Source organism: Rhipicephalus sanguineus, chromosome 2 (genome assembly GCF_013339695.2).
Source record: "Rhipicephalus sanguineus isolate Rsan-2018 chromosome 2, BIME_Rsan_1.4, whole genome shotgun sequence".
In the NCBI taxonomy this organism is placed as follows: domain Eukaryota; kingdom Metazoa; phylum Arthropoda; class Arachnida; order Ixodida; family Ixodidae; genus Rhipicephalus; species Rhipicephalus sanguineus.
The window spans coordinates 58,343,295-58,360,905 of NC_051177.1; the positions used below are offsets into that span (position 1 = coordinate 58,343,295).

General features: G+C 41.8%; 2 protein-coding genes across 10 annotated transcripts in view; both read left to right on the forward strand.

Annotated features, from left to right (window-relative positions):
* Nucleotides 1–16,476, forward strand: part of LOC119383037 (palmitoyltransferase ZDHHC15B) — a 31,068-nt gene extending 14,592 nt beyond the window's left edge. The window contains exons 9-13 of one of the 6 annotated variants that reach the window (XR_005181600.2): nt 1,340–1,420; nt 4,323–4,373; nt 5,620–5,732; nt 7,117–7,219; nt 12,172–16,476. Coding sequence is in view for 3 of the 6 variants with exons in the window: in XM_037651008.2 (XP_037506936.1) it covers nt 1,340–1,420; nt 4,323–4,373; nt 5,620–5,732; nt 12,172–12,239 (313 nt within the window). In the remaining 3 variants the exon portion in view is untranslated. The remainder of the gene's footprint in view (nt 1–1,339; nt 1,421–4,322; nt 4,374–5,619; nt 5,733–7,116; nt 7,220–12,171) is intronic. The other 5 variants (XR_005181601.2, XM_037651008.2, XR_005181602.2 and 2 more) reach the window with 5 other exon arrangements.
* A 693-nt stretch (nt 16,477–17,169) lies between these two features.
* Nucleotides 17,170–17,611, forward strand: part of LOC119383038 (nuclear pore complex protein Nup58) — a 39,535-nt gene continuing 39,093 nt past the window's right edge. For all 4 annotated transcript variants that reach the window (XM_049412393.1, XM_037651014.2, XM_037651011.2 and 1 more), the window contains exon 1: nt 17,170–17,414. In XM_049412393.1, the coding sequence (XP_049268350.1) occupies nt 17,341–17,414 (74 nt within the window). In that variant the 5' untranslated portion in view covers nt 17,170–17,340. The remainder of the gene's footprint in view (nt 17,415–17,611) is intronic.

Genomic DNA, 17,611 nt, shown 5'->3' on the forward strand with positions numbered 1-17,611 from the left:
TGTCACTTTATATATATACATATATATATATATATATATATATATATATATATATATATATATGCGTGTGTTTGTTGGCTGGTATGTGATGCGATTACTCTTGGTTTCTCTGTGTACTGCTCTAGATAATTAATACAAAGCCAAAGGCCACATCTTGTTGCAGTATGAGGTACTCTAGTGTCGGTGTAAACTACTGTGATGCAATGTAAACTTTCTTTAATTTAATATCTTTTTATGTTTGTCGGTAAGCCTTTAAGACTCTTAGTTGGCCATCCAGTCTTGTGTACTTTTGACATGAGGTTTGGGAAAACACGGAGGCTTCTAATTTCATTGAAGTACTGCATGACTACACTTTTAGGTAGCTTTATATTTTGTATTGTTTAAATATGTAGTTCATTCACGTGAGATCAGAGTTGCTGGCAGTCACTGTCAGAAGAAAATTTGATAAAGCTTTCTTATCCAGCTAGGATGTTCTGGCAACAAACACAGTCCTGCAGGAACGGCAGCATGTAATGTTTGTGATATCGAGTAGAATCAGATGGGAATGCGGGGACTGTGCTTATGTGTCCGTGCTTCAGCCATTGTGGCAGAGCTTCTGGCTTCTGTCTTGCTTGTTTTGTATACATGTGTCCTCTTCTGTATTCTATGGAAGATCCCTATTTGTGATGTCAGTTAATAACTATTGTGTACCTTGCACTGTATTTTATAAACATGTAGTCAGAGCAGTGGACCAGTGTAGAAAACCTGCGCATTAACGTTGCTCAATTTCATCTGGCAAGAACTTGTGAGTGAAGTGCAGTGTTACAACAAATCCTTTCTGAGCTTTGCGGAAATTTGTTTAAAGAGCAATTAGTGCACAGTAACCAGCCAGTATAGAGAAGCTACGTTCTTGCTTATGCGTACCGAAAGCAGAAGCACGGACTTGGTACATGTCTGTGTAAAATGGTGGCTCAGATACCTATTCAGCTCAATTTAAGCTGACGTACTATACATGTGTGCATGGAATTTTTATTATTAGTCTGTTAGCAGTGTCACTTCTAGTCTTCTTTCTATGGTGTTGACATTCATTAGTATTTAGTGTGGCCTTGCCACGAAGAGGCAGCTATTGGTTGAACTTCATGAATAGGGACACTGTATGCACTCTCTTTTGGCTGCAGCCGTGCGAACCCCAAAAAGTGCGCCTGCATGAAACTACATACACTGTCTGTCCATCTGCAGCTGCACTTTGCTTTTGAAGAGCGGCGGGGAGGCGGTCCGGGTGGGAGTAGTCTTTTACGACCAGGTCTCATTGCAAGGATACATTTGCCCCTTGTTGCAATCTCTTCTCTGTGCATGACAGCCTGGGTGATGGGGTGACTTATCCAACACGCACCCAACTGGCCAGTTCGTACAACTCCATGGGGAGCACGGAGCAGGCAAGGTTAGCCACATGTTTCTCGTTGCCTGACGTAGTCTTGCCTTGTGTCCTGCTAACCCCCCCCAAGTAGGGGGATGGACATTTACTAGTAATGCCTGGTAGATTTTGCCGAGGCACGAGGCTTGCAACGTGAGCATAATGGCAAGCAACCACAGTTCCTTTTATTATTATGATTATTATTTATCATCATTCTTGTTTATTTAAATTGTGCAACGAGCTGATTATTTAAGCTGAGGAGGAACAAACTGGGAACAGATTTGTAAATGTATTTGCGCTGGCTGTAGTGGGTGAAGGTTGGAACTTGCGGTTGAGGGATCATTATTGAGTAGCTGGCATACACACAGGCATATCTCCTCTCTGTTATTTCTCCACTAGGTTGTAGGAGTGATATTTGTGAAACCTGTCACACTTTGCCATCCGGTCTTTATTTCATAATACAGCAGTGTTGACAGAAAGCTTGATCTGGAAATGAAAAGTTATTTTAAATCATTATCATCGACAAGCTATTAAGCTTTTATTGCATTGGCGGTTTGCGCTATGTGCACTTTCACCACCACTGAGCCACTTGGTGCGCTGCCATAACATGTATTGTGACAGTAAATAGTGTAAAAGTTTTGCATCTACTTTTAAACATCAACTAAATGATAACTGGGGAATTTGGTGGTAGTCTGTTCGGCTAAGAGTGAACCACTAATTGCTTATTGCACTGTCAGGTGACCTGGATGTGCCTATTTCCACACGACTGTACGAGACCTTCAGTCATTCATTGAGATTGCAGCCCAGATACTTGTGGAAGGAGGCTAGCATATGTTGTTCGCCTGTTGCAGCACTAACAGCAGTGTATCGGAAAGTTAGCACAGATGTCAGTGTGCAGAGCTTTCACAGTAAGCAGGCAGGTCTTCTTTTTCCAGTTTGCTCTTCCCAGCTTATTTTTTTTTTATCGAGTAGTTCTGTTCTGGACTAAGAGGAACGCTTAACCTTTGTTCACAAAATTATTTTGAAAGAATGTCCCAAAAGCACTTTGTCTATAATTAAGCCTTGCTTGCTTCATGCTTGACGTTGCGCCACGTTTAATGTAGCCTGTTTTCTTTTGCTTGCCTTGTGATTGAAGAATTGTCGGAGATTCTGAGCTGTTCTGCCTTGCAAGTCATCTAAACCATTCCAATTTTGTAGCAATATCATGCAAGCGTTCACTATCAAGCAACATAAGTGCCTTATCACAGATCAGGGTTGACAAATCGCTGAGTGTGAATATTCCACAAGGCACTGGCCACTATAAGCATCAGCTTAAGTGTTAAGCTGAAATGGATGTAATCTGTGCATCATGTGCAAATTTATTACCTTTCGAGGGGCCAGTCAGACTTGATCTGGCTAACCTCTTTGTAGTCTTTTTGTATTTCTATCGCCTTCCGTCATCCCTGCCAATTGATGGCTGGATGGAGGCTTTTTGGTGGAACAGTGTTGTTGCTATTTCAAAGGACAGTAATTAAAAGGCCTGTTTTTCTCAACGTTATGGCCTGTCCTACAATACTTGCACTATTCCTTGCTTTGTGCATATGCTAGTGCTTTTTTTTATTTTATTTTCTGTCTTGCTCAGAGTTAAGTGTGCTGACTTGCTTGATGGTTGACACATGCGATATTGAGAGATTGGAAGTATGTGCAGTATTCTGCCTTTATTGCCTGTGCTTATGTCAGCGTTTTTAAGTCGCTTTTTGCTCATGAGCTAGAGCTGCTGTGGCTATGCAAGCAGTTGTCGTGGCATTTATTTTAGTTCTTCCAAGTTTTGCTTTGGCAAGCATGCCCTGCTTTCTGTACTGGCTGCATTTTGTCTTATCTAGCTTTGCAGTGTTGCTGTAGCCTACAAGTTAGAAACGGAACCTATAATTCTTTTGGACGTTCTTCTTTGCAAACGAACATTAAGCTACACATAAGTTTCTTCCATCATTTACAAAAATGTAGACATGGTTGTTCTACAAAATGTGTTGATTTGCTGGTCTGCTTTGTAGTTTAGCAGTAAATTCTTTAGTGTACTCATAAAATCTTTTAAGTATGGCTCCTCTTATGAAGTTTTAGATTAGTTTTTGTTGAGCAGGGGGGGGGGTATCATATTTCTTCAAAAACGTCTTAGATGTGAGCCATAGGCAGCAAAGCAAAAGGCACAAAGTGTATTTACATCTTGAAGAAACTGCTTAAAAATTTGGTGATGGCAGCACAACCCCAGTTATGAGATTCACACTTAATTGCACTTTTGAAATAATTCATGAGAGGTTGCAAGCTTGCTTTTGGAAAGTGGTAGTAGTATGTTAGGCTCAGACCGTGGATAAACATACCTCCTAAAGGAAACTATAGATTCTCAGTACTGCCATCAAAAGTTCCCATATTGCACACATAGTGCTGTTGTACCTTAGCATACTCCAGGCCAACAGTGCAATTTAGCATTTACTTTTTTTGGGGCTTTTTTGTTTCAAAAGCTTCTGAGAACAGCTGTGCATAGTGGCCAATTGGAGGCAGAATAGTGGAGATTAATAATTTTTTATGAACACTGGGATGAATTATTGCTTGTTTTTGGGCTGTTTTTATTTTTCCATCATGGTGGACAGCGCTAGGAAGACGAAAGAAACAAAAATGTGACACCCTTAGGTGTTGCGTGTGTGTCGCATTTTTTTTTTTGCTTAACTTGCCCTTAATTTATTCACTCTGTTTGCCATTCGCCATCAATGTGGCCAGCTGCAGTGATAGCCACTGATATGTAGGCATCACTTATACTGAAGACATCAGTCATTAGCTGGACAATACATAGGCATTAGTTATATGCTTTACTGGGTGCTTTTTGGACAGATTGTGCATGGCTTTTAGGAGTGCTTATCTTGCCTGCATGCTACCTGGTTTCCTCTTCTTCTGTCAGGCGAAAAACTCGGTCTACAAGGGAAAGCAAGACACTCCTTTTGGATGAATGGTTGGTGGCTGTGTCGCTGCTATGCGGGGAGCATGCCTGCCCGTTTGTGTGTAGTTTGCTTGCAAACATTCCATTCTGTGCGCTCTAGCACGTGTGTCTGCCTGCCTGATGTGATGTTGTTCGGAGTTAATTCAGAGGGCCCTTGAAACATCTCGAAGGTTGTCGTTACCCGTGCGTAGTCACTCGGCCATGTCATTCAGCTGTCATTAAAGAACGTGATGCAAGACAACACCACAATTCTCAGCAGCCTCGTGAAGTTGTCAAAGAAGGAAGGAATACCTAGCAATATTTTAAGAATTCGAGGGTAACAGGAGCTCACAAGCTCTTAGAAGCACACTGGGGAAATGTCTGGCTTTTGTTGACAGGCATTTTACGAGTGCACATTTGTGCTTCAGGGGCCCTTGGAATGTTGAATGTGGGGAGGAAGCAGCACTTACAGCGATGTATGTGCAAGAGAAACAAACTAGTTGGTAGTGCTATGTAACAGCAAAAGCAGAAGTTCATGAGGTTTTATGTATGTAGTAATTTATTTGAACATTGGTAGTGTTTAAACACAACTGCACTCGTCTGCTGGGCTTGTCCCAACTGCTGTCAGATGTCGCTTTACTGCAGTTGGAAGGCATTTCACATTGTCGGTTTGTTTTCTTGTAATACTTCTGTGGCATATAAGTGCACATAATTTAATATAACTGTGGACTTTACAACAGTGCCATATATATTGAATTAACGAAACTCCAGATGTTTTTCTCCAACTAAGTGCATCATTCGTTTGTGCTGATGTTGCCATTATAATTTTGCTGTGATTAGGAGGTGTGGTTTTTGTTTTTAAATTTTTAAGTAGGCTGAGCAGTCATCGGTGGAAAATTTCTGCAGGACTGTGTTGAAGGCCAATACAGCACACATGCTGTGAACTTTAAGCTAAGGCTAAAATTGCCATTTTTACAAGTTGTCAATCCAAACAGCTGTGACTACTATTAAAGCAGTGTGAATGACTGTGAGGCGAGCATTGCAATTTTTCTGTAGCACTGCAGTGCTTATGCGGTCTGAGAGTAACTCAAGCACATTAAATTTTTGTGCTTTCTGGAAGATTTTCTGCTTGCTAAATGTAACTTTTTGCCCATTTCACTTGACCGTTTTAGCTTATGTCTAAACAATGTCATGTGTGTTAGAGCTGATTTGATGATGCTTTTTCGTGCACTTGGCGGTGGTACCTAGGCTTAATGCTTTTTTGCCTTATACATCGAAGCTTGGGAGACGGCGTCACTTTCCCACAGAAGATTGTGGATGAGGACACAGATGGGCTCTTAAATCAAAGGCAGAGATGGGCTGAAACTGATGAAGAAGCAGGTCATTCCGATGGTTAGTATCCGGGCACCTTTACTTTACCCTTTTCCTTGTACACAGGAACTTGAGTGATGCACATGTCCTGACTAGAGTTGGTTGTATGTTTTATGCATGCTAAAAACATCTAAGCATTGTAAAATGGGTTTGGTTTACGTAGCAAACTTCTAAATATGAGGTATTGTGTTCATGGTCAGCTGTGTAGTGTAAAATAAAAAAAAGAAAAGGTTTTGAAGTAAAGAGAAAATTTTTGAAAAATACTAATGGCAAGGTATACATTAAAGGGACACTGAAGAGAAAATATGAATAGGAAACTCCAGGTACTGTACGCTGCACACACGTCTCACACCTAGCAAAAGCTGGGTAACAGTGGTAAGTTCATGAAAATTGGCAAAAAAGCTACATAAATACATGGGAAAATACTGTTGTGAACAGTTTGTGCTTTTGCATTAATGATTTCAGCTGTGTGGCATTCTGTGTGTCTCTCTGCTTAGTGTGAATGCACAGTCACGTCCGTTAATAATAATTTGCCCGTGACACTGCAGTCCCCATGAGGGTTGTTTAATGGTGGGGCATTAGATACATTTGTGTGCACCGGAGATTATAAGCACCCACCCACAGTAATTGCTGTGAAGAGCACTGCAGACTCTAGTGCCACGCAGCTATGTTTCTTCCTGTTGCCTAGTGTTGCCTATTCCTTTCATTGCCATGTATTCATTGCCACATTTCTTGCTCAATAATTGTACTGATGTAGCCAAGTTAGCTTTAGCGTGCTGAACTAAAAATAAATGTTTATCTTCTTTGGATTTTATCTAACTGCTGCCTGTTGTCTGCAATATGAGCATTTATTTGCAGCCTTAGCCTATTGTGTGAGCTTGTGAACCTATTAATATTGCAAGCTGTTTGAGATAATTTTGATCAGGTTCAGGTTATGTGCAATTCAGCAGTTCAGATTACTTGCCTTAGTAGGTGTACTATTGCTCTTGTATTCTATTTAAATATATATGAGAAGTCTCTTAGAAGCTCTGTGTCTTTTTTTTTAACCTTGGTAAATTGAGGTTTTTATGGGTTTTCACATCTGCTAGGCTATGTGTAGCAAGGCTTTTATTGGTGAGGTGTTTGTCGTTTGTCTTAGTAAGGTCAAATGGACTTCTCTAGAGGCATCTAGCCTTCTTTTACTGGACTATAATGTTTTTTTTTTTTTTTGCACCAGCTTTTTGAAACTGCACAGTATTCAAATGGCACAGATTCTCAGTCAGTGTGTGCTGTTAAACTTGTTGCAGTTCAGTTCAGTAGCACTGGTTTGGAGATGTTTTTCACGGTGGTCGAAAGTTGATCAATTGCGTGCACTACTTTGAGCAGTGGTGGTGGCTCTGACTGGCACTGTCCCTGTCTCTTGTAGCCTCTGGGAATAGCATGAATGCAGAGGTCACAGCACTGCTTGAATGAGCTGCTCCCAACTCTGTGTGTGTACCTTTGCGTGTGGTAACGCTGCGCCTCGTGATGTACGTCTCCCATGCTCTTTTCATTCTTACTATCTTTCTCTCTATTTTGTGTTGCATGCGCTGTAACTAACTGGCTCCTCATGTTTACCACTTTTCATCTGCTTTGCACCACTGACCCTTTTCTTTTTTTTTTTTTGTGCACATGTGCTTGCAGCTAACATAGAGCTGATTTTGGTGAATTGGAATTCTGGCTCTGTAGTGCACTAGAAAAAAAAAAGGGAAAAGTGCAGGAACTAGGTGACATGGAGACACAATGCAGTCTTCTAACTTGGAAATTGGTACACATACAGAAGGCTGTCTTTGTGGCATGACAAAAAAAAAAGCAAATAAAAGAATACATGCCAACTAAAAAGTACAGGCTGTCCTCTCCTCTCGGTAACTCTGTAACAATTTCTGAACATAGTAAGTAAACTTGACTACTTTGTATCAAGTGATGTAAACAAACATGTGAGCCTAAGATTGTTCACATACACACAACAGGGAGCCTGCGGTTACTAATATTAAAAAAAGACTGTTTCTTTAACTTCCTAAATGCCCCCATTACTTTTCATATATACAGTATTCTTATGCCTTCTTGGATGCAGTGACCATGGCCCACTTTTGTTAAGCATCACAACTTAACAGTGCTTTCAGCGGAAACGAAAATGGAGAAATCTCGTGACAGTGCTGTCAGCTCATCTGGCAGTGGTCAGTAGCATTGTTTTATAGCATAGCCTCCAAGATGGGGCAACATGCCCGAGGGTTACACAGTCATGAAGGCTCTCAGCATTGATGGATGCAACATACTAGCAGGCACCATTGTCTTGAGCATCAGCACAATGAAACAGCCACAAATGCAGCTGGAATGAGAAAATGGTAGTGTATGATGGGAACACTAAGAGGCAGTCGATGGCAGATAGTTGCATTCATAGACACATTCAAAGATTTCTTTACTTTTTTTTTTCAGAATGTTTGCGAGGGTATGATCTTTAACACCACACACATTCCACACTTTTCAATAAAAAAATTTTCCCAGAACACTTATAACTCACCCCTTCCCTTGACCGTGATAGACATGACATTTTTTGCGTCATAGGTGGACTGCCTAGGAAAAGTTATTAAATGTTGTGGTACATAATCTTCTTTAAGCTGCAGAGGCATTGTAGGGAGTGTGCCATTAAGTATTACATTCACGGTTTTATTGTTCATACAACTGATAGTGCAGCAGGCGCAAATCTCAAAGTAGTTTCATGTTAACATCTTGCTCATGACAACACAAATAAGCAATGTTGCTAGATACATTCTATAGTTAGGCAACTTTAGGCTCATAAAAATATTTTTGGTGCATCAAAAGAACAGCGTGCACGGTAGAATTGCCAGGTCAAGAAGGCTCCTTAAAAGCCGCTTTTCATCAACGTGGCTCCTGTAATGTGTCCTTTATTAATGCTTTTGAGGTGTTCAAATCTATTAAGGCTGTTAGATGATGTGTACATGTCACTGGACACTCCATGCAGACATCAGCACTTCACAAGTGCTTCACAAAATCTTGCTGCATACAATCTATTAATTAATTTTACTGTTTGTGGCACTGTTTGTGGCACTGTCAGTGGTACAGAGCAACAGAGGAGCGCATTTAATAATGCTTTTGTATTGAGTGCACATTTGTGTTTTTAATAATGTCCTAAGATTACATGTTTTGAAAAGCATGTTTTGTGTGTTCATGCCTTCCTGTAAAGTGTGTCTTACGAGATCGAGGTCAATTCATATTTTGTATACTATGAAAGAAGTCTGAAGAGTTGAATGGTCATGCAAGCCATAGTAGCAGTAAACACATTCCAAGCATTTAATTAAAAACTACTATGTGGGTAACTTGCCGAGACACTGTCAAAGTAACGGAAGTAACTCTCATGATAATGTGTCACACACTTCGATGCGAATTTAAAAGGTAACCATTGATAAAATTTAGCCAAGCTAAAATGCAGCATCATTCATTAAGAATGTGTAAATATAGAATGTTTCCATTTTGTAGCATTTGTAGTGTGCTTAGTAGCAACAGCAAGCGTAAGGGAGGCACTTGCAAAAAGGGCAAGAAGCAAGTAAGCTTCAATGTTGCACCGTGGTCACACTGCACCAACGACCAATAGGATGACGTTTCTGATCTTCCTCTGGCACTGTTCGGATAAAGCTCCGTGCTGGTTTTTATGCATTCCTCAATATAATTTGGAGACATATTGACAGACGTGCCACATGCATAAGTAGTAATATAGATTCCGTTACAAGAAAGTATTAAAGGCCATTGAACTACTGCCAGCTACAAACAACAGGCTTTACTATTTTGCAATAGCTGCACTGCAGTAATGTGGGGACTGTGGCGTTTCACTGGTATGCTCGAGTTACCTGGTTCAATCCCAGCCCCAGCAGCCATATCTTGATAGGGGCGAAACACAAAACCGATCATGCGCTTATTAGATTTCAATGCTTGTTAAAGAACCACAAGTGGTCTAGATTAATCTGGAGCCCTGCACAACTATGTGCCTTACAATAACATTTTGCCTTAGGAGCCCCACACTTTAGTGTAGTCTTTGTGTGAAAGGCTGCACATGTTGTACATGTTTATAACTTTAAAAGCACCAACTTTCGTGCTTGCCTGAATGAACTGCCTAGTGGTATCAAGCACTTTAAATCACAGAGTCCCAGTGCTTGCATGCCCTTCTATTAATGCACTAATCCACACCCCTTGCCTGTTTCTCTTTTTTTTACACCACACTAATTTTCAAACAGTTGGCACCCATAGCTTTGTGTGACCTATGCAGTCCATTTGATTGATTCTTTGTAAAGCTCCAGCTAAAAGATGGTTCCTTACTACAGGATTTCAGCAAATGTGGTATTGAGCTATTATGATGCACAAGTAGTGGACATTAGTTGTTTATTTACACCAGTGCTAACTCTGTGATCATTCTTTGGTATAGATTCTCTTTGGTAATATTCTTGTGTGGCACATGACACAGATGTGTTTACATGCATGATTTGCTGTTAGTGCGTGGCATAGCTTAGTTAAACATGCGCAGTCTTACTTTGTCAGCTTCAGAATAAAGGTTTGATAAGCATAGCCTTGCCTTGAAAACCAGCAAGGAGCTTCTGTGGCTGTCATAGATGTGGTAGCAAACATCATTCAAAAATTCAGTGTTTATCCTGTTTGCTTCTTTTCCTTGTGGCTAAGCCCTCCCTGCAGCAGCACTCTCCTAAAGTGACACTAAAGAGAAAGATTAAATTTGTCTCCCTTATATATTCATTCATTTCTGCATTAAGGCAAAGATGGCTTTTACAGAGAATAAAATCTTGGAATCACAACATTCTCTGATGGCTACATCTTGAACAATCTTAAGAGCACTGAAAAAAAATGGGGGGGGGGGGGGGGACACAGTACTGTCAGTTACCAGATTGAAGTGAGCTCTAGACATATCTTTGAACAACCAATTTTAACAATGCTCATTTACTTTATGTAATTTTTATCACCACATAACAATGACAGGCATTCATTGACATTATCTTGACTACTGCTGGTTGCTGTAATACTCTTGACAGTCATGCAACTTGTCAAAATAAAGTAATCCACCTGCTAGCTTTAGAATTTGCGCCGTATGCTTTGACTGATTTGGCTATTGGCACACAGATGTTCAGCATGCACCAGTGATTCAGTGAGTGTGTTTTGTCAGCTGAGACAATCAGTTTATAGGGAATATACAAAATCTGGAGTGCCGTCTGTCGACAATGTTGCAAGCGCCATCTGCCATGCACGCTCAGGGTCATGACACACACTGATGTAGCTTCTGTCCCCTTTTGTCATTCCCCCTGTGTAGCTTCCAGCGTGCTTCTGGGGACGAAAGAAGAGAGAAAGCGCTTAAAGCGCACAACAAATCCCTATAGCTACGCTCGTTCCTGACAGATTCGAAAAATTTTTGCAGCGATCAATTCGTGAGGTGATAAATTCCGATACTGAGGGCAGTCGATGTCGTGGAAGAGTGATTCAGGATCACATTAACCCAACCTCAGGAATGGGGCAAGCCAATTCACACCTAAGTCCAACTAGACTTTTCAACTGTCAGATTTGGCCAAGGTCTTTCCAAGGTCAAATTTCAGGTGGGAAGTGACATGTCTTAGGCATGCCCTAGTGTACTAAACTCTGCATTGCTATTCATATCCTGCAGAGCCATTGGCAAATTGCTTATCGATTGTTGCATTCCTGTGCCTATGCATTCTCCCTCAGAGTCAAACCGAAGCCACGTGTTCTTTCTCAACATCTCCAAAATCTCAAAAGCTGCGGGGCAGAAGTGCTTTTGCAATAAAAATTGAGCAGAGGAAACCAGCACAGCGTCACACAGGTCATGCAGAAACAACATGGTTTCAATATCTGACGTGCGTTTATAATTGCAATGGCAAATAACATGGAGCATTGCATTGGAATGCAAACATATTTTAGCACTTTGACGTTCTCATCTCGACGGCAATTTCCTCGCGCATTTTGCTGAAGTCCAAAGTGGACGTCACATCAGAACAAGGTTCGGCAAAAGTAGGTTGTGAAGCGGGACGCCTTTCGCAGCTGGTGTTCAAATGAGTTTTTAGCACGCACAACTCTGATATTGTGTTTCTTTCCAATTTGCGGCAGCACAGTAACGTCCACTGACCACTCCCAGCTGAATTTTGAAGCAAACGGCTGCATTTTGTTGGTCCGAGAGTTCAGCAATTACTGCCATTCAGCTTAATGGAAGCGCTAGCAGACGATAAAAAATGATGGACACGCCCAGATTTGACAGAGCACAATACATTATGAATATCCCCTATTGAAGCACATGTAAAAGTAATGCATAAAAAAGACAATCGAAAGCATGGCCTCTATTCTTCCATAATGATATGCACTGTCATAGTACCACTTCGCGATTCATCTACTAATCTGCCATTTATCTTGCTTTCAGAGGGAATGTCAGCACCAGTGTCCAGAGCTGAAAAGATGCACATTGCAGATGGCGATCATCCGGTCTAAGCCAGCTGGAATTTTTTTTAATTCAAGCAACGGCCCTGGGCGGCGCACAACTCGACCTTGCTGCAGGAACAATGCAAGACTAATTCCGTTGCTGCCTCCTGACCCCTTGCGTTCCTGCCTCCGTAGATTGATTTGTAGCATCAAAGAGGCTCACTGCCACCATTATGGCGTCACTTGCATGCCAGCCCTCTTGAGGGGAACGGAGGCTGCACGCGTTAGCCGCAATTGGAGAGCTGGGATGCTCTTTAATTCTTCCCATCCAATAAAAAAACAAACATAGCATCCTCTGCAAATAACAGCTACTGCTAGTCTCTGTGTTGAGAGGCCAGCAGTTGAGCTCAACATGCTTTTTTTAAATGCATAATGTTAATAGTATATGTGTTGTGTACTGAATTGCATTGTTGCAGGTATGTAAGCCAAGGTGATTGAGCCACACACTGTTGCACTGTGTGCTTGTGTAACCTTTGGCATGTCATTGTGATTTTTTTTTAAATTTATTGCCTTACAATAAAAAAAATATTTCTTTTCAGACCTCATTTTGTTTTACTCAATAGCGATAAACCTTTTATTGTATCACTTCATATATCTTTTTCTTATCAAGCCTTTCCTGCATAGTTTAAACCAGAATGCTGTTTTTTTTTTGTTTTTGTATGTCACTTGACCTACAGAAGTAAATAAGCGGTCTTTATGGGTCTTGTACGCAGGGCAATTAGATGCATGTGCGTTTGGTAGCATTGTATTTGGATACTAGCTATTCTGAAAAAAAAAAAAAAAAACATTTGTTTGGTCATGTAAGGAGTGTAAACAGTTCTTTGTTGCAGCACAGGTCTTGTGATTTTTTATTAACTTGTAATGTTGGCTGCACCTGAAATGCAGAAGCCATCAAATGAAAACTTGAAACCCAAACTACAGTGATAGTTCATGGTCCTGCTTATCTTTTTTTTGGTGCTTATTGCAGAGTAAGTCTCTATTGAAGAAAGCACATCCTTCAAGATGAGGGATTCTGTTAGGGGCCAGGACTGTGCCAACTTTTGATTTTGAAGGCTTTATTGCCCCTTTCTGAGTCGCATATAAGTTGTCACTCGCTCACAAGTAGCACCAACAGAGTGGCATGATGTGCTAGTGTTAGTAAGCTTTTCTGCAGAGAAACTTAAGTTGACCAAACTTCATTTTATTTCATATTTGAATGCGATATAATTAGCTTTTGCCCTCAGAAACTGGCTTTCCTTTGGCATAGCTGTGGCACCAGCCACATCCTATGTTTGTCGTCTTGTCTTCGAAAGCACTGTTTGCTACAGATGTGATGAAGTGACCATATTGGAGTAGTATTTATAACTTTAGCTTGACCTAATGCTTCTAACGTCAATATGCATTGTTGTACACATGTGAATAGTGCAAATACTAATCCATTGGGTATGGCTGACTGGTGCAAGTCTTTTTTTTTTTTTACCTTGAAAAGCTGTTTGACTGGTTGTATTGCTCGAAATTTTGTTCATGTACAGTCTCACATGTGGCACAAACACAGCCAGTTTCACTGTGTTTGAGATGTTGTATTCAAATGTTTGACGTTCCCGATAAAACTGCTCATAAACTGCAGCAGGGCAGCCTGTTTCCATTTGGCTTCTTTACAAACCCAGTTTCTCAGTTTTAAAACCATGCGGTATAAGACTATGTAACAATGATTGAGTCTTCCAAAATGCGTAACTTCATTGCAGTTGCAGTCTTTCCTTATGAAATCTAAATGAGGAGCTATGTAGAGGCATGTGTTTTCATGATGTCTTTGATAGCCTGGACTGAAGGTTCATTTTCCGGGGGAAAAAGAAAATATTGGCACTTTCTGGCACAGAAATTTTGCTGGTTAGCATAACTATGTGGGTTTCGTCCTGCAAGCATAAATGCGTTGATTGAATGTACTTCTGACGTGTAAATGAACAGAAAACAGCACTTGCCTGAAAGGGTGCTCGTTGAGGATAACTCTCCTCCCAACTATTGCAGCTATGATGAGCACAACCTCAATGTATGTATGTAGAAAGTTGTAAATATGGTGCAGTTCCACCCCTTTTCCCCTGTTTGAGAAGTGAAGTATGCGCTTGTTATGCAAAGAGTTGTTACACTGTAGTTGTTTGGTGTTTCATAAAATGCAGGGTTTCTTATAATTGTGCTATTATATACACTTCTTTTGGTCGGCCTGTGTTGGGTTTGACCTGGGCCGACCTTTGGGGCGCACGTTTGTCCAGACTGCAATACTTTGAATGTAATGCAATACACCATTCGGTGTAGTGGTTTATATTTTCGCATTGCTGGAAATTATTACGGTTACGCTCGGTTTCGTGTGTGTATGCAGGCTGAACCAGAGTCCAACGTTTTTCTTTCTGGTCACAGAACGTCTATTGGAAAGGTTGTTATGCCACCCAATGTAGCCAGGGTCTGGTGTGCTGTAGATAAGAGGACACTTTGCCGTCAGCGAGTGGAGGCAAGTAACTTGAATGCACATTCCATTGAGCTGTGTAACCGTTCCTGCTGTAGTGCTGCAGAAGACTGAACAAGAAGTGGTGCAGTGAAGTGAATACTACTAAGTGCCTGATTCCTTAAGTTACAAACTTCTAGAAGCCAACTAAACGTGGATCTAGTACGATTAACGAAAACAATGGCCAAATATATGCATGCTGTGATCAGCCCTTTAGTCAGTCACTAGGGGCAACAAACAAATTTTAACATGCCACCAGCCAGTGGTGTAGCCAGTGCAGGGGGTGTGGGCTGGGTTCGACACCCCCCCCCCCTGTAATTTTTCAATTTTGCATGTGTATATATACATGCACACATCCAAATGCATGTGGTACGGGAGGGGGTTTGTCACACATGCAAAAACATGCATAAGGGGTAGTTGACACTCCCACCCCAAAAAAGCTTTCTGGCTATGCCCCTGCCACCATTAGTAACTGAAGTAATAAATGAAATGCATTTAGCAGGCTTCCACTAGTCAGTGAAATGTCCACTCGGTAGTATTCACTCAAATGCACCGCTACTTATACTACGAACTTATGCTGCAGTAGCAAAAGGTTACAAAGCTTATTTGAATATACATGCGAGTTAAAGGGGTACTGACACCTTTTTTCGAAGGCGAGTTTACTCTGCCATACAAATCTCCTGTATGCAGAGACGGTTCTGAGCAAGTTTGAAGCTCAGCAACTGCTGACAAGATATTTTAATTTGATATTAAAGTCATTTTTTCCATGGCGCTCCTGCTGACATCGACACTAGCTTGACGTCAGGCTACAGTACAAATTCTGGTGACTTCACGCAGCAGTCTGGCTTGTTGTGATGACGTTAGGTACCGAAACTTCCAAGATGGCCTCTTGCACGTCATCAAAACTTCCAAAATGGCCACTTGTGCGTGGAAACGTCACTATATATTGTGCGAGCACGTGACGAGAAGCTCATACCGTGTTGTGACGTCAGGGCACAGTAGGAACCGAAACTAGCTTTTAAAAAGATACTGTAATTACTTTTTCAGGGCGCACTCGCGCTTAGCACTACCTTTTCTAGGCTCTTGAGGGCTGGACCTTTCATTTGACACAAGAAAACGACAACTGAAAATATTCGTGTCAGTACCCCTTTAAGCCTTCCCAAAATGACAGACACAGTGCCATGCTTTCAGTGGCATAGCAAGCTTTCTGATAGAAGTCTTCTGACCGAATGTGTAACACGAAATTTTGTCACTTCTAAAATTTGAAAATTGCACTGATGTGTAACCTCTGTGAAGCAGGATATTTGGTGTGAAAGAAAACTTGAGATGTAATCACCCTCTAATTTGTATAAAAACGAAGGGCTGCGCATTTATGTGCTTTGCTGTTCACAGCGATACTGGTACAACCGTAGGTACGACAAAACAAGCATCGTCTGAAATATTTGTGAACAGTCGTTCAACTGGTACTGCAAACAGATCAAATAGCAATCCGTGGTGACCATGCTTCTGTAGAAATCTTTAGCAGTGCGCGTCCGCAAGTCTAGCAGTATTCATGTCCGTGCACCTCCTAGGACACAAGCACTCACAGTTTGAACGAGAAAGACGGCGTTTCTCCCGTCCCATACTCGGAGTTGACAAAACGAACGCTGTGTACTCTTGCCGCGCAGATCACGTTCTGAATGTTACAAAGTAATCGGTGTACCTGCGTTGCAGCTGTATGAACAAAGTATCCCTGAGCTCCTCAAAACGAAAATAAACCGTAGTTTGGACTACTTGTCGATGTGTGGTGCTTAGTAAAGGCTCGACATCGCACGAAACGGAATCGAACCGAAATCGCGCGATCGAGGATTCACACGTCTTTACACTTGCACTTGACGTCCTTGATTAGGCAGGCAAGTCTCTCGGTCACTTCCTTCCTACGTCTACTGACTTCCGAATGCTCGCTTTCATATGCTGTAGCTCGCTCGTTTAGCGTCGACACGTCAACTGCATGAAGGTTGTCGACGAAGTCTGCGAGACCACAGCTCAAGTCCTCTCCGTACTTGAAGTGCTGCTCGGACCTGGCGATTATGCTGTCGATTTCCGCTTCTTTGACAGAAAACACGCGCTGCAGTTTTTCGAGGACGTGTTGAGCTGAAGACATTGCAGAAGCAGGAAAATGAACGAACGCCGCAGCGCAACTAGACTAGGCACAATCACAGAACACCCACGACCACCAAACACGGGCACAACCACAGCGCTGGAACAGCGGTGATTTGGCGATTTAAATTTTCGACTGTTTCGTGATTGCGATGACGCTGCGGCTTAATCTGTCAAGACTGCTGCCGTGTCAGTTTCTTCAAAGCAAGCTAATGCAATGTGATTGAAAGGCCGCTGCGAGAAAATCACAATGCAGCACAATAAAGTAGTTTAGTCAGAGCTGTATCAGCAGCGAATAATGTTCACCAAGACACTGTTGCCACTGTCCGCCTGTCCGCAGCAGGTCGCCGAGTTCGCCTCGTGAGAAATGGCGGCCGTGTTCAGTTGTTTGGCGCAGTTAGCGTGAATTAAGTCCAACAAAATTAAGCACCGCGTAAGCATCGAACGTGACGAAGTCTTTTGTATCGTATCATCACGTCACCGAAAGGCCAGAACATGAATCCATCCGGAGGTTTTCCTTTCGGCTCGCCGCAAACAACGCAGGCGTCTCCTTTCGGATTTAGACCGAGGCAAGTTCTCAGATTTGCTTAAAAAAAGCGAGATTTTAGTCATGTTCGCTGCTTAACAAGCGGTCAGTACCTTTCGGATTTGAGGCTACGGTACGTTTTAAAATTATGTGGTCTCTCTACACGATGTCACCCCAGTGACGCTCCCTCAACTTTAGCACCACACTATCGGTTTCCTGCGTTTTGCTTTTCTCTTTCAT